The sequence below is a fragment of the Gossypium raimondii genome, chromosome 10 (genome assembly GCF_025698545.1).
Source record: "Gossypium raimondii isolate GPD5lz chromosome 10, ASM2569854v1, whole genome shotgun sequence".
NCBI lineage: Eukaryota > Viridiplantae > Streptophyta > Magnoliopsida > Malvales > Malvaceae > Gossypium > Gossypium raimondii.
Window position 1 is genome coordinate 29919996 of NC_068574.1, and position 14595 is coordinate 29934590.

General features: G+C 35.2%; 1 protein-coding gene across 2 annotated transcripts; it reads right to left on the bottom strand.

Moving 5' to 3' along the window:
• Window positions 1-6682: 6682 nt before the first annotated feature.
• On the bottom strand, window positions 6683-10184 carry LOC105777467 (uncharacterized). Of its 2 annotated transcripts, XM_052621587.1 has the most exons (4): window positions 9880-10184; window positions 9574-9701; window positions 7594-9344; window positions 6683-7468 (listed from the first exon to the last, which is right to left on the bottom strand). In XM_052621587.1, exons 3-4 carry the CDS (start codon window positions 9205-9207, stop codon window positions 7133-7135), a joined length of 1950 nt encoding a protein of 649 aa, XP_052477547.1. In that variant the 5' UTR covers window positions 9208-9344; window positions 9574-9701; window positions 9880-10184; the 3' UTR covers window positions 6683-7132. The 2 variants fall into 2 exon arrangements, with proteins under 2 accessions (XP_052477547.1, XP_012456214.1); XM_012600760.2 differs by having other exon boundaries at window positions 9574-10184.
• Window positions 10185-14595: the final 4411 nt, after the last annotated feature.

Sequence of the window (14595 nt, forward strand, 5' to 3'; positions counted from 1 at the left end):
AGATCTTGAAGAAGTTTTGTATAGAAAATTGTAAGCTTGCTAGTACACCTGTTGCTCAAAGTGAAAAGCTTAGCAGCAAAAATGTTTTTGAAAGAGTCAATGAGAATAGTTATAGAATTCTTATTGGATGATTGCTATATATTACAACAACCAGACTAGATATCCTGTTTGCTATGAGTTTATTATCAAGGTTTATACATTGTTACAATGTTTCACATTTTAAGGTAGCTAAGAGGGTGCTAAAGTACATAAAAAGGACTTCAAGCTATGGAGTTTGGTTCAAGAAGGCTAAGAAGCTGAGATTTGTTGGATTTACAGAGAGTGATTGGGCTGGTTCAATTGATGATATGAAGAATACTTCTAGCTATTTATTTACAATTAGATCTGGTGTTGTCTCATGGAGCTCAAGGAAGCAAGAAACAGTTGATTAGTCTACTATAGAAGTAGAATTTGTTGCAACTGTAATAGCTGTTAATCAAGTTATCTGGTTAATGAAGTTATTGCATTATTTGAATTAGATTCAAGAGGATGCAACATAGATATATTGTGATAACCAATATGCTTTTGCAATTGTAAATAACCCTATTTTTCATTGAAAGATAAAGCATTTCAAGATTAAATACTAATTTGTGAGAGAAGTGGAGCAAAAGAATTAAGTGAAACTGGTTCATTGCAGTTCAGAGAATCATTTCATAGATATTTTGACTAAGTCTTTTGGTATGATCAGATTTGAGAGTCAAAAGGAGCAAATTGGTATTTGCAACATGACAACCAAAGAGTTTTGAGCTATGTGGCTATCTTTGTTGCCATATAGTTTCTTAGTTTTCTTTCGTTTAAGATAATGTTTGTTTATGCACTTATATGATAATGTTGATTGGCAAGTTTAGTTGGTTTTATTTTGTGTACAAGTAACTTAAATTTGTAAGTTACAAGAAATGTACTTGTAGTAGTTGTGTTTGGTGAATTTTTTTTGGATTAAAGTTGTAATGTTTGATAGAATTATTATTTGAAAATATTCAACACTTTCTTCATTTGTTCTTTTTTTCTCTCAATTTGAAACACTAACATAGACTTTAGTATTTATATATAATGCCGTTATGTAATTTGTGTTCGATTTATATTTTGTTTTAAAAACCATGTAAATGGTATGTAATTTATGCATTTGGCATATATTTTGTTCAAAAATTTCTATGCTAAAATGATTAAAAAATTAGATACATGTAGGTGAATGTCATAGGCCGTGGAATACATCTTATGTTTAGAAAATAGGTAAATTATTTTATTTGTTCATACAAATTAGATATTAGATTGGAAACTTATTCATATTTAAAAATGATTTATCTAATTATTTTTTATAGGATTAAATATAAAATTGGTACCCGAACTTATCCACTTCTTCCAAATTGGTACTTATGATTTTTTTATCCTAGATTGGTACTCGAACTTTTTTCCGCCAACAAAATCGGTACCCGAGCCTAACGCTGTTAAGTTCAGACAGATGGTAGTATAATATTGTGACATGTGGCATAAATGGCATCATGATGATGCCATATTAGAAAAAAAAATTTTAAAAACTTTTTTTTCTTTTGTACTTTTATCCCCCAAATTTTTATTCATCTTTTCATTTTTTTTATTTCGTATCTTCTCCTTTTTATCTTCTCTTCTTTTTCTTCTTATTCTTCCTCTTCTTACAACCTTAGTCCATGAGTCACCGCCATCCATGGCTTTCTTCGACCAATGCAACCATCAAAACACTTCTCTCTTCCTCGCATTCTCAAAATCTTGCATTGTATTTCCAAGAAAATATCTTTAAAGTTGAACAAAAAAAATCAAAGCTTGATCCTTGAACTTTTGAAAACCCTAAACCTACTGATGAAAGGTTAATGAGGCTTCTGTGAGGTTGAGAGCGAGTTGAGGAGACAAAGGAAGCAGTAGCAATGCCTCTACCAAGGCAACAATAAAGATTCGGTGTCCCTATTATTCATTGGATCCATAGGATTTTAGGGTTTTCTAAATTCTTGTATTTTATTTATTTCTGGGTCTTAAATTTTTTATTTCCAAATAATTTTAAATTATTGTAATTTTTAGGTTCTTGATCCTATTTTAGGTTCTTGCTATCATATTAGGTTGTTAACTTTTTTTTCTATTTGAAATGTTTCTAGGTTGAAAATGTTAGGGTTTGAATTTTTTTTCTATTTAAATGCGTTGGGTTCTTTATTTGATTTTAGGGTTTGATTTTTCTCCTATCTTCCAACCTTTCTCCTATCTTCCTTTGTTCATCTCTTACGCATCTTTGATCTTCCTTTATCTGTCTCATATTTTGTTTTTGGGTTTAAATATCACTCTTTCTTGATCATGATCAATTTCTCAACTAAAATCAAATTGAGATTTAAACTTGGAGTAAGGTGAGTGAAATTCTATGAACATTAAGGGATTTATACAACAATTGGGGAAACAATTGAGGAAGGTGAAGAGAAACCGTGGCGAAAGTGTCATGGGGCTAGATCTTTTGTCTTGCGATCCGTGTGGCCTTAGGTGATCCGTTCGTCCGAACACGCCTAAGTCAGCCTTACTCAAGTGAAGATTCTTTAAGAACTCCTCTACGGCACCAAGTTGAAGAGCGAAAGCGATATATGCCAAAAGAAGAACAACAAAAGAACAAGAGAAAGCCACAGAAAAGAGGTGTTTGAGTAAATGCTCTCAGAATTCTATTACTCTTAAGAATTTAACATACAATGGAATGAGTGAAAATGAGGGGGAGGCTCTCTATTTATAGTTGAGCTCCCCCAAAACCAACAGTCAAGATACACTTACATCGACGGACAAGATTAACCATATCCCTTTATTTTAGGGATTTACAAGATATGTCATATCAAATCTAATCTAATCTTTACAAGATATGATTCTCTCAATCTTCTAAGTTTAGTTACCATATTAGCCTAAGTTTCCTTGTCTTCATTATCGGGCCAACCAGGCTTCAATCTGATAGGTTTCTCCAATAGTTCTTTGAATCGGGCCAACTCTCGTGGGCTAAATGTTCCCCATCTAATCGATAGACCTCTATGAGGCGCATCTTGTGCAATAGTCATGGGCTTTGCACTTTGGCACGTGACATTCTCCCCCACCCATTCTCACAACGCCCTCGTTGCGACTTTCGAATGGTACTGACTTGATTCACTTTTGAACCCTCTCGTTGCCTCGGCTTCTTCTCGACTTGCCTTGCGATCGGGTTGTCCCTTCCTTCAGAACCTTTGCCTTAGCTTCAATCACCTCTTCACTTGAACCGTTGCACTCGTTGGCAAGAAGTCTCCGCTCTAACTTGCCCCAATTTTGACTTGTTCCCTTTTGAATCGTCTTGATTCTCACACCTTAGCTTGGTATTGCCCACAATCCCTTAGCCTCCTTGCTTATGAACTTTGAAAGGGCCCTTACGACATTGCCAAGCCAACAAGTCAGAATTTAAAACACTATCAAAGTGTTCGTAATGTACCTTACTCGCAGCATTTACTCATCTCGACTGTATTTGCATCGCTCCCTTTTTCTTGAATCCCGATGCACAACCCATATTTCCCAAAGGTGTCAACTCCACAGTCGAATCTGCAGGCTTCATATCGAACTCTTGCGCCACTAACACTTTCGAAGGAGCTTTTGTAACTTTCCGTTCTATCAAGTTAATATTCCTCCTGTACGAAACATCCTCGACTAGTTAGATTGACGACAATACCTTTGCCCCCACCTTCATATCTCGATGCACCGGCACAACACTTTTTGTTAACGGACCGGTGATAATATGAATTTGATCGGCCCATGGATGCAGAACTGTCTGAATACTGTCAAGGAAGTTTAAGCCAAGTACATAATCGTAAGCATCTAATTGGATTACCTCAAAGTCTTTCTTGCCCTTCCATTCGCCAATTTGTAGCTCCATATTATGAACTACTCCTACAGTTGGGGCCTCCTCGAAATTTACTGTCTTGATCTTCTTATTCGATTTCTTAATCGGCAGACCAAGCTTCCTCGCAGCCTTTTCTGATATGAACAAGTCTGATGCTCCCGTATCAATAAGAGCACTCCACTTCTGACCCGCAATGTTGATGTTTATAAACATCAACCCTTCTTTACCATTCCTTTTCTTAGGAATGAGCATCATCGAATTAACCTTCAATATCTTTCCCTCAATAGGCTTCGCCTCTTTTGGCTCATCATTCCTCTAGATAGTCGAAACTAAAGATATCTTTGGACAGCCCCTCTTTATGTGCGGTCCCTTACAAAAGTAGCATCGTAACTTTCCCCTCTTTTCTTTCGGGCTATTAGGTCTCCACTTCCCATTTCGTGGTTTCCTCTCATCACTATCGCTGCTACTACCATTGCCATCATAGCTATGTCCCTCTTCATCCTCCTCATGGTACTTACCATTGCCCCTCGTGTTGGGCTTAGAAGACTCAACCTATCCCTTCTCGGAACAAGTTCCACTATGGACTCTGCTACCATCATGGCATTGGTAAGTTCTTGAACTCCTCGACGTTGCAATTCTTGTTTCGCCCATGGTTTCAACCTATCTGTAAAGGAGAAAAATGCTTCCTTCTCGCTCAAATCATATATCTGAAGCATGAGTTCACTAAACTCCCGCACATACTTCCTAACCGTGCCTCGTTGCGTTAGCCGTTGCAACTTTGCTCGAGCTTCATCCTCGGCATACTTGGGGTAAAATTGTGCTTTAAATTCATTTTAGAACTCCTTCCAAGTCCCAATCTCGGTCTCACTACGTCTCACATCAGTGGACCTACGTCGCCACCATAACAAAGTAATGTTAGTAAAATACATAGCAATAATATTTACCATTGTCACATCATCCTCGATGTTCATCGCACGAAAGTATTGCTCTATGGCCCAAAGAAAGTTTTCCATTTCACTTGCGGACCTTGCCCTTTTAAATGCCTTCGGCTTGGGCACATCCATCACTTGTGGTTTCGGCTTTGAAGCCAACATTCCATTTCTTATGGCAACCTTGAAAATCTTGAGCTCCCCCTTAAGCTCATTGATCTCCTCCTTCAAAGCTGTCACCATAGCCTCGAGAGCATCGTCCTTTCTAGCCAGCTTATTCTCCGAGGAACCAGTAGTATCCCATACAAATTCCCTGAGCTGCTCTTACAATGTTTGCAACCCATCATTGTGTCTATCATCGACATCGTCAATCCTCTCCTTGACGTCCCCCATGGACTCCTCGAGAGTGACGACTCGATCCTCCAAAGCTGACAATAAGTCCCTTGATCAACTCGCTTTTCTGGCCCTTTCTCGAGTCTCCATTGGCTCACTCTGACCAACAACTTCTTTCGACATCCCAACAGTGCCTTCGAACCAAAAGCTTTGATACCAACTGTCACGGGGCTAGATTTTTCGTCTTGCGATCCGTGTGGCCTTAGGCGATCCATTCGTCCAAACTCGCCTAAGTCAACCTTACTCAAGTGAGGATTCCTTAAGAACTCCTCCAAGGCATCAAGTTGAAGAGCGAAAGCGATTTATGCCAAAAGAAGAACAATAAAAAAACAAGAGAAAGCCACAGAAAAGAGGTGTTTAAGTAAATGCTCTCAGAATTCTATTACTCTTAAGAATTCAACATACAATGGAATGAGTACAAATGAGGGGGATGCTCTCTATTTATAGTTGAGCTCCCCCAAAACCGACAGTCAAGATACATTTACATCGACGGACGAGATTAACCATATCCCTTTATTTTAGGGATTTACAAGATATGTCATATCAAATCTAATCTAATCTAATCTTTACAAGATATGATTCTCTCAATCTTCTAAGTTTAATTACCATATTAGCCTAAGTTGCCTTGCCTTCATTATCGGGCCAACCAGGCTTCAATCTGACAGGCTTCTCCAATTGTTCTTTGAATCGGGCCAGCTCTCGTGGGCTAAATGTTCCCCATCTAATCGATAGACCTCCATGGGGAGCATCTTGTGCAATGGTCACGGGCTTTGCACTTTAGCCCATGACAAAAGGAAGAAGTAGCTTGTGAGGGAATCAGGCGTTGGGCTTAAAATCGACTAGTTTTTCAACTTGTATAAGACAATATTCAAACCCAAAAATAAGTTTTCAAATGCCAAAAAATAAAACCAAATATTAGTTTTAAATACTTTGTATTTTGGTGCAATTTTGAATTTGAAGTTAAAATTGTTAGGAGCGAAGAAAAAACATGAAAAGGAAATTAAAATACAAAATCAGAATGAAATTATGTTGGATGATGAGGAAGAAAAAAAAAGAATAAAAGAAAAAGGGAAACCGGGAAAAAAGAAAAAATGGAAATATTTTTAAAAAATATTTTTATTTATTTATTTTAGGTTATGACATCATTTATGTCATGTGTCATAATTTTATTCCGCCATATGTCCTGAACTTAACGGCATTAGATTCAGGTACTAATTTAGTTGACGGAAAAAAAGTTCGGGTACTAACATGGAAGAAGTGAATAAATTCGGGTACCAATTTTATATTTAACTTTTTTATATTATTGTATTCAATTTTAAATAGATTCTTAATTAATTTATATTTTTTTCCCGAAGTACTCGGTCTTTTCTTAGTTAATAGCTTCAATAACTTGAGAAGGAAGAATAAATATTGAAATGTTGAAAGTCCTCTGCTGCATAAATAGACAAAGTTGTAAATCCAAACATGAATCATCCAAAAGAGACAAACATGTCCATTGTGAGGAACCAACCAATACAGAGTAAATAAAAACAAGTTTTACTTGTAAAAAGAAAAACAGATAAAAACTAGAAAACATCATGAGCACTCCAAGCAAATGATCTAAATTATATGGTTACAAATAGAATTTGCTGCCAGCAATAAAAACTTTACCAATTGTGTCAGTAAATGTTGTCAAGAGTTAGTCACAGGTATAAGATGTAAATCAGTAACCTCCCACTCCCACATGCCATGCAAATGCTGAAAGAATCACATGATATACCAAATTTTCCCGCTACATATATAAACCAAGCCCCAATCATCTATTTTTCTATTTCCTTTCTTCATTAACAGAAACACAACTTTTATGCATTAATGAAAACACTATCTCCTGTTTGGTACCCCTTTTTTCTTTTTACAACCAGATCTTAGCCCGACCTCATCGATTCTGACTCTTAACTTTTTGCAATTTGCTCTTCTCTCGCATCTTTTTTTTCTTTGCTTCAGCTGTAATCCAAGTGTAATCTGGAGGAATTGCAAATGGATCTTGAAGATTTTCTATCTTATTGCAACTATAATTCGATGAGCTAGGACGGTGATATGGTGCCTTTATCCACTGAAACCAAGATGAGCCTGAGGAATGTGTCACCGCAGGGCTTTCACGGCTAGTAGTGGGGCTTGAAGGGGGTGTAGAGAACTCGTCCACTGGCTGTAGCTCTTCAAACTTCGTAAAAGTAACCAATACTCTGATGGTTGGAACCACTGGAATAGCAACCTAAGTGCAACCATGAGTATTTCTTAGTAAAAAGTTAAAATAATAATGTTCAAGCAAAATGCAAATTGCAAAATGGAGTAACAATGATAACACAATCCAATCGGATAGTTAAAAGAACAAAATACCTTGACAGGGAAGGTTCCCGCAGGAAGCTTTGTAGTCAGCAGTTCTCTTAATCGACGAATTGCCTTGACCTTGTTTGCAAGAATGTCTAGCAACGGCAGAAGTTCTTCAGTTTGCAATGGGAAGTTTGGAGAAAGCCAAAGAATAGGCCTCAATCCTTTCTTATATTCATTCTCGCGGCCACCATCCCTGTGCCAATTACCAATCTCCGAATTCATGGAAATAGACGTCTTCGAATCTCTTATCCTCCGATGATCGTGCCTTGCTGCAATCTCCACAGAATGTCTACCAGGTTTGATATGACTATCGGATGGAAAGTCTCCCAGCAAATCACTTACCTTTTCATCTACACACACAGAACTCCTCGGTGATACGATCTTCTTCTGCGTCTCTTGCCTTGGCTCCCGTTTCCTCCATCCGCCAAACCATCCTTTCTTTTCCTGCTTAGTCTCTCCATTTTTATAACCATTGGACTCCTTGATAGAAATTTCCCTTGGCTCATAACAACTATGTTGATGCCCAATAATGCCATCACCATTCTCATTGGATATTTCTGAAGAATCCAACTTAAGAGCAAGTTCGAGTTGCCTCCTTTCATCTTCCGTCAATATCTCATCAAGCTCTTCGCTCTCTGCTTCATTTCCATTGGAAGCTGCAAGGAATTCATCATCTGTCATGGCCCCAGGCACCCTCCTAGATTTGACGCTTACAACAACATTGTGCATATCATACACCTTAGCCTTCCAGGCACCTACCATTTCTGCTTTCTCTTGTCGCCTCCATGTCAATTGTGGCAAAAGAACCGCCTGTGTTACATCTATCCCGGGCCTGAATATATTAGTCTGAGACATTGCAAGCACTTCTTGTCGAACCTCTTCTTCAGTTGCTTGAGAACCAGCACCGTCCAAAGCATTTATCACCTCTTTATCCTTATGCGTAATCATACAAAGTGAACCAGGAGGAACCTTCCCATCCTCAGAACCATCACCAAGGAAAAGAATACTTTGATCTGACCGCTGAATTCGGAACCCATCAAATCCAGCCAAAGTCATATCAGCTCTCAAATTTGCTCCTCTCTTCCAAATTTTATATGTGTCTGATGGAGCAATTCTGGAAATGAAAGGAATCACAGAACTCTCAAAATGGAATGTGATTTCCATGTAAAAATCTCTCATCCTTCGCATAGTTCCTACCAAGAGAGGCAACCTTCTACACCATTTTGCCCATGCCAATGGCTGGTAATGCCGAACAATAATCATAGAAATAGCTTCTTCCTTATTACAAATTGCTTCTTGGAGTGCACTCCATCCTTGTTCATTTTGCAAGCTCCAATCAGCACCAGCAACCATAAGCATTTCAGTTGCAGTTTCATCACCAAGCTTAACAGCCAAGTGAAGAGGTGTATCCCGTTTAGGAACATCCCGCCTATCAATCACGGCAGCGATCGCATCGGCCTTCTCTTCCTCAGCCAATGAGGCTGCTTCTGTTTGAATCTCAGTCGGGTTACTAACCCGTGGTAGAGTGGCGAGTATCCTCCTGAGCCCGGAGTAATCTCTCATTGCCACGGCCTTGTGCACAGCACTATGTACATACTTTGAAACATCAATAGCCGCCATGCCTCAGGAGTTGAAAAATATGCTATCAACTTTTTTTTTCCAATGGAAACCGATTTCGATCATTAAGCACTAGGTGATTCAACTGCTAACTCAAAATCCCCAATAATACAATACCAGCAGAAGCGGACTATTCCTCCCTACACGCCAACAACTTTTCATTAGAATGAATAGTACATTGCAAATGTGGACAAAAACAAATCAAACCCGATTCAATATTATTCCATCCATATGAAAATACAGTATTTGACAATTATTGTAACAATCAAAACAGCAACAAGAAGGGAAAACAAAAAGAATTTTCTTTGATGGACCCAAAAAAAGAAAACCAGAAAATTTTATAGGAAGAAGGAAAAAATAAAACCTCACCTGGTTCTTGCTTGCTTTCTTCTTTTCTTCCAAGCACTCAACATTTAAGCCCACAAAAAGACCCCTCACTTTCTCTTTCTCTCTTGTTCTTCTTCAAAGTGGGGAAAAAATGAACCTTCTGATCCAATCTAAGATCAGACAAACAGAAGAAGAAGCATGTGATTGTGTGGGAAACAAAATAATAATAATAGTAGTAATAATAAAAGCAAAACACCAGGTGGGAATCTGGTAAAGAAGTTAAGAAAAAATGATGGGTCAAGAATCAAAGAAAAGAATAGCTAAATAAGAAAGTAAACAAAACCCCACCTTTCAAGAATACCCCCACCCCAAATAAAAAGTGTTCATAAAAGAAGATCAAGAGAATAAAAAACTGTAGGAGAAGTAGCCAAGTTAATCTTTTTTGTACAGAGTAGAAGAAAAGGTATTTTTTTCTTTAAAAATGGGATTTTTGTGAATGTGATTCGCAATTTAGCTCTGAAGAAGGGAGAACTTTAGAATAGAAAACAAGAATCCTTAATTTATTTGCTGTATGACTGCTTGATAAAAAAGTTGCTTCCCAGATGCATTCACTATTTTAAATGGATTTCGAATTCTACGGATTGTATCGGCAACTAATTGGGAGTATCAGCTCGAAAACAGGTATCTGAGTGATTCGAAAATCAGTAGCAATCAATTAAATTAGATTAAAAAAAGTTAATTCAAAAGATGTGAATTCTTTTATTTTTATTTTTTAATATTTTTTTAATAATTTATTAAAAGAGTATTCATTAGGATGAAATGAATAATATTGAGGGCACGTTTGGTTCGCTGTAATGGAATAGAGCTGTAATGGAATAGAGGCGTAATAGTAATTCAATTGTTTAGTTGAATGTAATGGAATAGAGGCGTAATAGTATTCTTGTGTTTGGTTGCATGGAATGATGTTGTAATAGTATAAGGAAAAAAACTAAAATGACTAGAATATTCTTAGAGCTTGTTTGGTTGGGGGGAATCGGTATGCATTCCCCCCTATTCTCTGGGCCCACCACCAAACAAACGTTTGGTTGGGTGCAATCGTATTACACCCCTATTCCCTTCCATGTCTATTACTGATATTGGCTGTAATTGCCATTCTGAGTTTGAAGCGGCGATTAGAGATTCCCCACCAATTCCTAATTTTATTTTTCGTTTTCTGCCCTCATCCTCTCCTGACGTTTCCCAATTTTTTCCCTTCCAGATTTCTACTTCTTCTTCCGTGCAGACGCTTCTTTTCTTCTCACATTTCTTTTCTTTTCTCCATTTTCTTTTCTCCAGATTTCTACTTCTTCTTCCAAATTTTTCCCTGTTTTTCTTTTCTTTTCTTTTCTGTAAAATCGATTTTGATTTTGTTTTGCTTTTGCTTTTGCTTGTGCTCAAATCTGGAATATTTGTTTTTGTTCTCCTAATTTTGATTCGTTTCTACCGTTTTCCATTCGGCTTTTCTTTGTATTGCACGTTCGATTGAACAGATGAAAATTTTTTCATTCATCATGTTCTATTATTTGTTTGTTCTATTGCATGTTTGTCTGATTCTATTGTTTTCCTTGTTGTGATTTGCTGTGAGAGTGAGTGAGTGTTTGCTGGTCAATCTGCAGAATGTGATTTTAATATAGGGGGAAATACAGTGAACGTGCTCATCTTTCTTTCGAGTCTGAAACTAAAACAACACTCTCACGCTTTGAAGATAACATGATTAGTGTGTTTTTGATTGCTTAAAATTTCCAAATTTTTTATATGGGAAGAGATAAAACAGAATCAAATGTTTCCAATTTTTTGTAGAGGGAGATAGTGAGATATCTTGGGAATTTGAGCTGTTTTACATCTTTTGAGAGCCATGCTTGTCTCTTGAGAGTTGAAAAGTTGGCTGGGAAGCATGAGGAGACCGATGATGAATTGATGGATGAATTGGAGGTGCAACCACGAGACGATGTGGATGATGAAGAGTTCGAGTCAGATTTTCATAATTTGCTCGATTGATGAAGAGATCGAAAATTTGTATAGTGCCAGGGATATAGTCATGAAAAGAATGATCAAGGATGAGTACTTTAACATGGATGATCAGAAGTGGGATGAAATGATTAAGGAAGTCATTCAAAGATGGATATCTTAAAGACACAAAGGAGTGCGAGGAAATTCTAGAGGACATGCTTATTTGGGACAAACTCCTCCCGTGTTTTTCTTGATTTTAATATCATATATGTTCTTTTCTATGTGAGGCTTTCTGGTTCTATTATATTGGATTGCTTTACTTTCTATCGTGGACCTGTAAATCTCTGCCAATTCTAGCTTATCATCTGCAATACTAATGGATGTTTAGATTATCAATCTATTTTCTTGTGAAATGATCGAAGGCAATATTTTCAGGGTGTCTTTGTGTAGTGAAATGAGTGGTAGACTTGGTAAACTTGCATGTGTTACAAAATTGAATCTAGAGATCTGCTTCCCTGTCTTGACTTGAGCAACTTACTTCCAATCTTCCTCCAAAGTAGTTTCCTGATCAATTTGGCTTTATGTATGCACTTTCTGAAGAACCTGAACTTTAGCCTATGATGCTCCAACTTTTCATTCTTGAAGTACCTGTGTCCAGTGTATATATAGACATCACTATGGGGATATGACCTGACAACAGTGATCCTTGGAATATATGAAAGAAGCTAGAGAAGATTCAACACACCGTATCTTGCACTCACACCCTAGTCCGAGTAATATAGCTATTAGCCCCATTTAGTTTTTGATGACATAAAGTGCGGATAGAAAACACATCAATACTTGCAATGTTTGTCCATAATGTTTGTAAATGAGAAATGACCCTAGTCTACTTCATTTCTCAAAGCCAATTGCTTGCGATTGGGTAAATGTCACTAGAAAGTCATTGCTAAGGCTTAAGAATCTGCTTTTATGAGTCGGTGTTGGTTGTTTCAAGTTTACTTTAATGTCACTCTATTTATCGCTTTCTAGTTTAACTTTTGTATGGTAAGTGATTTGTATACTAGTTGTTTCTCTTGAATATGCATGAAGAACTTACATATTAGTAGTTACAAACATGATTCTTCGCTTGATAATGAGATAGATCTTTTTCTTTTCATAGTTTACCATGGTTGCTTTATGCCTATATGATTTGCTTTCGAAAACACAGCTTGTATGATTAAAGGAAAGCAAATTCATAGCTTTAGTATAATATTTGACACTTCTGATAATATTCCATTTATCTTTTCGGCCCCTATACTCTAGACCTTCATTTGAACTTTACGTATTCTCTTAACTAAGAACTGCATGGAGCTTGTACAATATGACAATAGGTTCAATTTCACTCAAAATGTCATTTCAATGCTTATATTGCTAGCTTTGGGCAATAATGTGTATATTTATGCTGAATTTTAGTGTGTGAACTTGCCAAGTGTGCACTGTTTTTGTGCTGTTATTACTATAGATTTTCAATGATATTCTGAGATTTTGTTAATGTATCTTTCTATGATATACAAATATTCAGATAATCTAGTTTTAAGTGCTTTTCTAGTCTGCTTTTATAATTAAGTTGCTTCTCCAACATTTGGTGTGACAGATAACTACTACAGGCGATTTAACAAAAGCGCCCTTGCAAGGTTGAGTCTTGTGCACAGAGTCTAAAGGTAGCCAAGTCTGGTGTCAAGAAGAGGAATAGGCAAGCATTGAAGGTTCGTGGCAGGAAGTGAGCTAGACCTTTCAGGTTGTATGAGCTCTGCTATTTTCATTACCCTAGACATTTTTTTACCTCTTTTTTGAATTTGTCTTATTTTCATGGTTTGAACTGAGTTGTTGAATTTTATATCTAGATAGATTTTGAAACAACAGAGATTTGGAGCTATTTACCCTTTATTTTCCCCCTGATATTGAGACATTTGCTTCTGCCATCGCAATTTTATAGCCAACTATTATCACATTTCCAAGATAATCCTGCAGCAGTGGAATTTTGTAAGTGTTTGTTGATTGTGAAGTATATAACAAAAGGATGAGCCATAATAACTGGGATAAAATATATAATTTCAGATGTCGATTTTATGGTTTAGACTTTTCTTCCTTGGAATTTGTTAGATTATTTTAAGGTGGAGATTGAAAATGGCTAACCCCAAAACTAGAAAGTAGAATGCTAATGTCAGGATCAAGTGAAACAAAGAACGAAAATAAAGAACCAGGGCAAGGAAGTTCTCGAAACCAAAACAATCTTGAATTGATTGATTAATCGAAACTTGAACATTCATCATTGATCTTTCTAGTATTATATATTTTATAGTATTATATATTATGATTTTAGTAAATTCATATAAGAATATTTAATATTAAGAATTTTATTAAATTATATATTTTACTAAATTATATTTTTAATAATTATTATTTTAAATTATATTTTATAGTATTATATATTATGATTTTAGTAAATTCATTTAAGAATATTTAATATTAAGAATTTTATTAAATTATATTTAATAATAATTATTTTAAATTATATTATATAGTATTATATATTATGATTTTATTAAATTCATATAAGAATATTTAATATTAAGAATTTTATTAAATTATATATTATTATTAAATTATATTTAATAATAATTATGTTAAATTATATTTTATAGTATTATATATTATGATTTTAGAAAATTCATATAAGAATATTTAATATTAAAATTTTATTAAATTATATATTATTATTAAATTATATTTAATAATAATTATGTTAAATTATATTTTATAGTATTATATATTATGATTTTAGAAAATTCATATAAGAATATTTAATATTAAAATTTTATTAAATTATATATTATTATTAAATTATATTTAATAATAATTATGTTAAATTATATTTTATAGTATTATATATTATGATTTTAGAAAATTCATATAAGAATATTTAATATTAAAATTTTATTAAATTATATATTTTATTAAATTATATTTAATAATAATTATGTTAAAATATGATTAAATTATTTATTATTTATATTAATAATCTTATTAAAATTT

Coding starts and splice junctions, on each gene's coding strand:
- LOC105777467 (XM_052621587.1), bottom strand. CDS start 9,207: ATGGCGGCTATTGATGTTTCAAAGTATGTACATAGTGCTGTGCACAAG. Junction 7,469..7,593: donor CGGGAACCTTCCCTGTCAAG/GTATTTTGTTCT, acceptor GGTTGCACTTAG/GTTGCTATTCCAGTGGTTCC.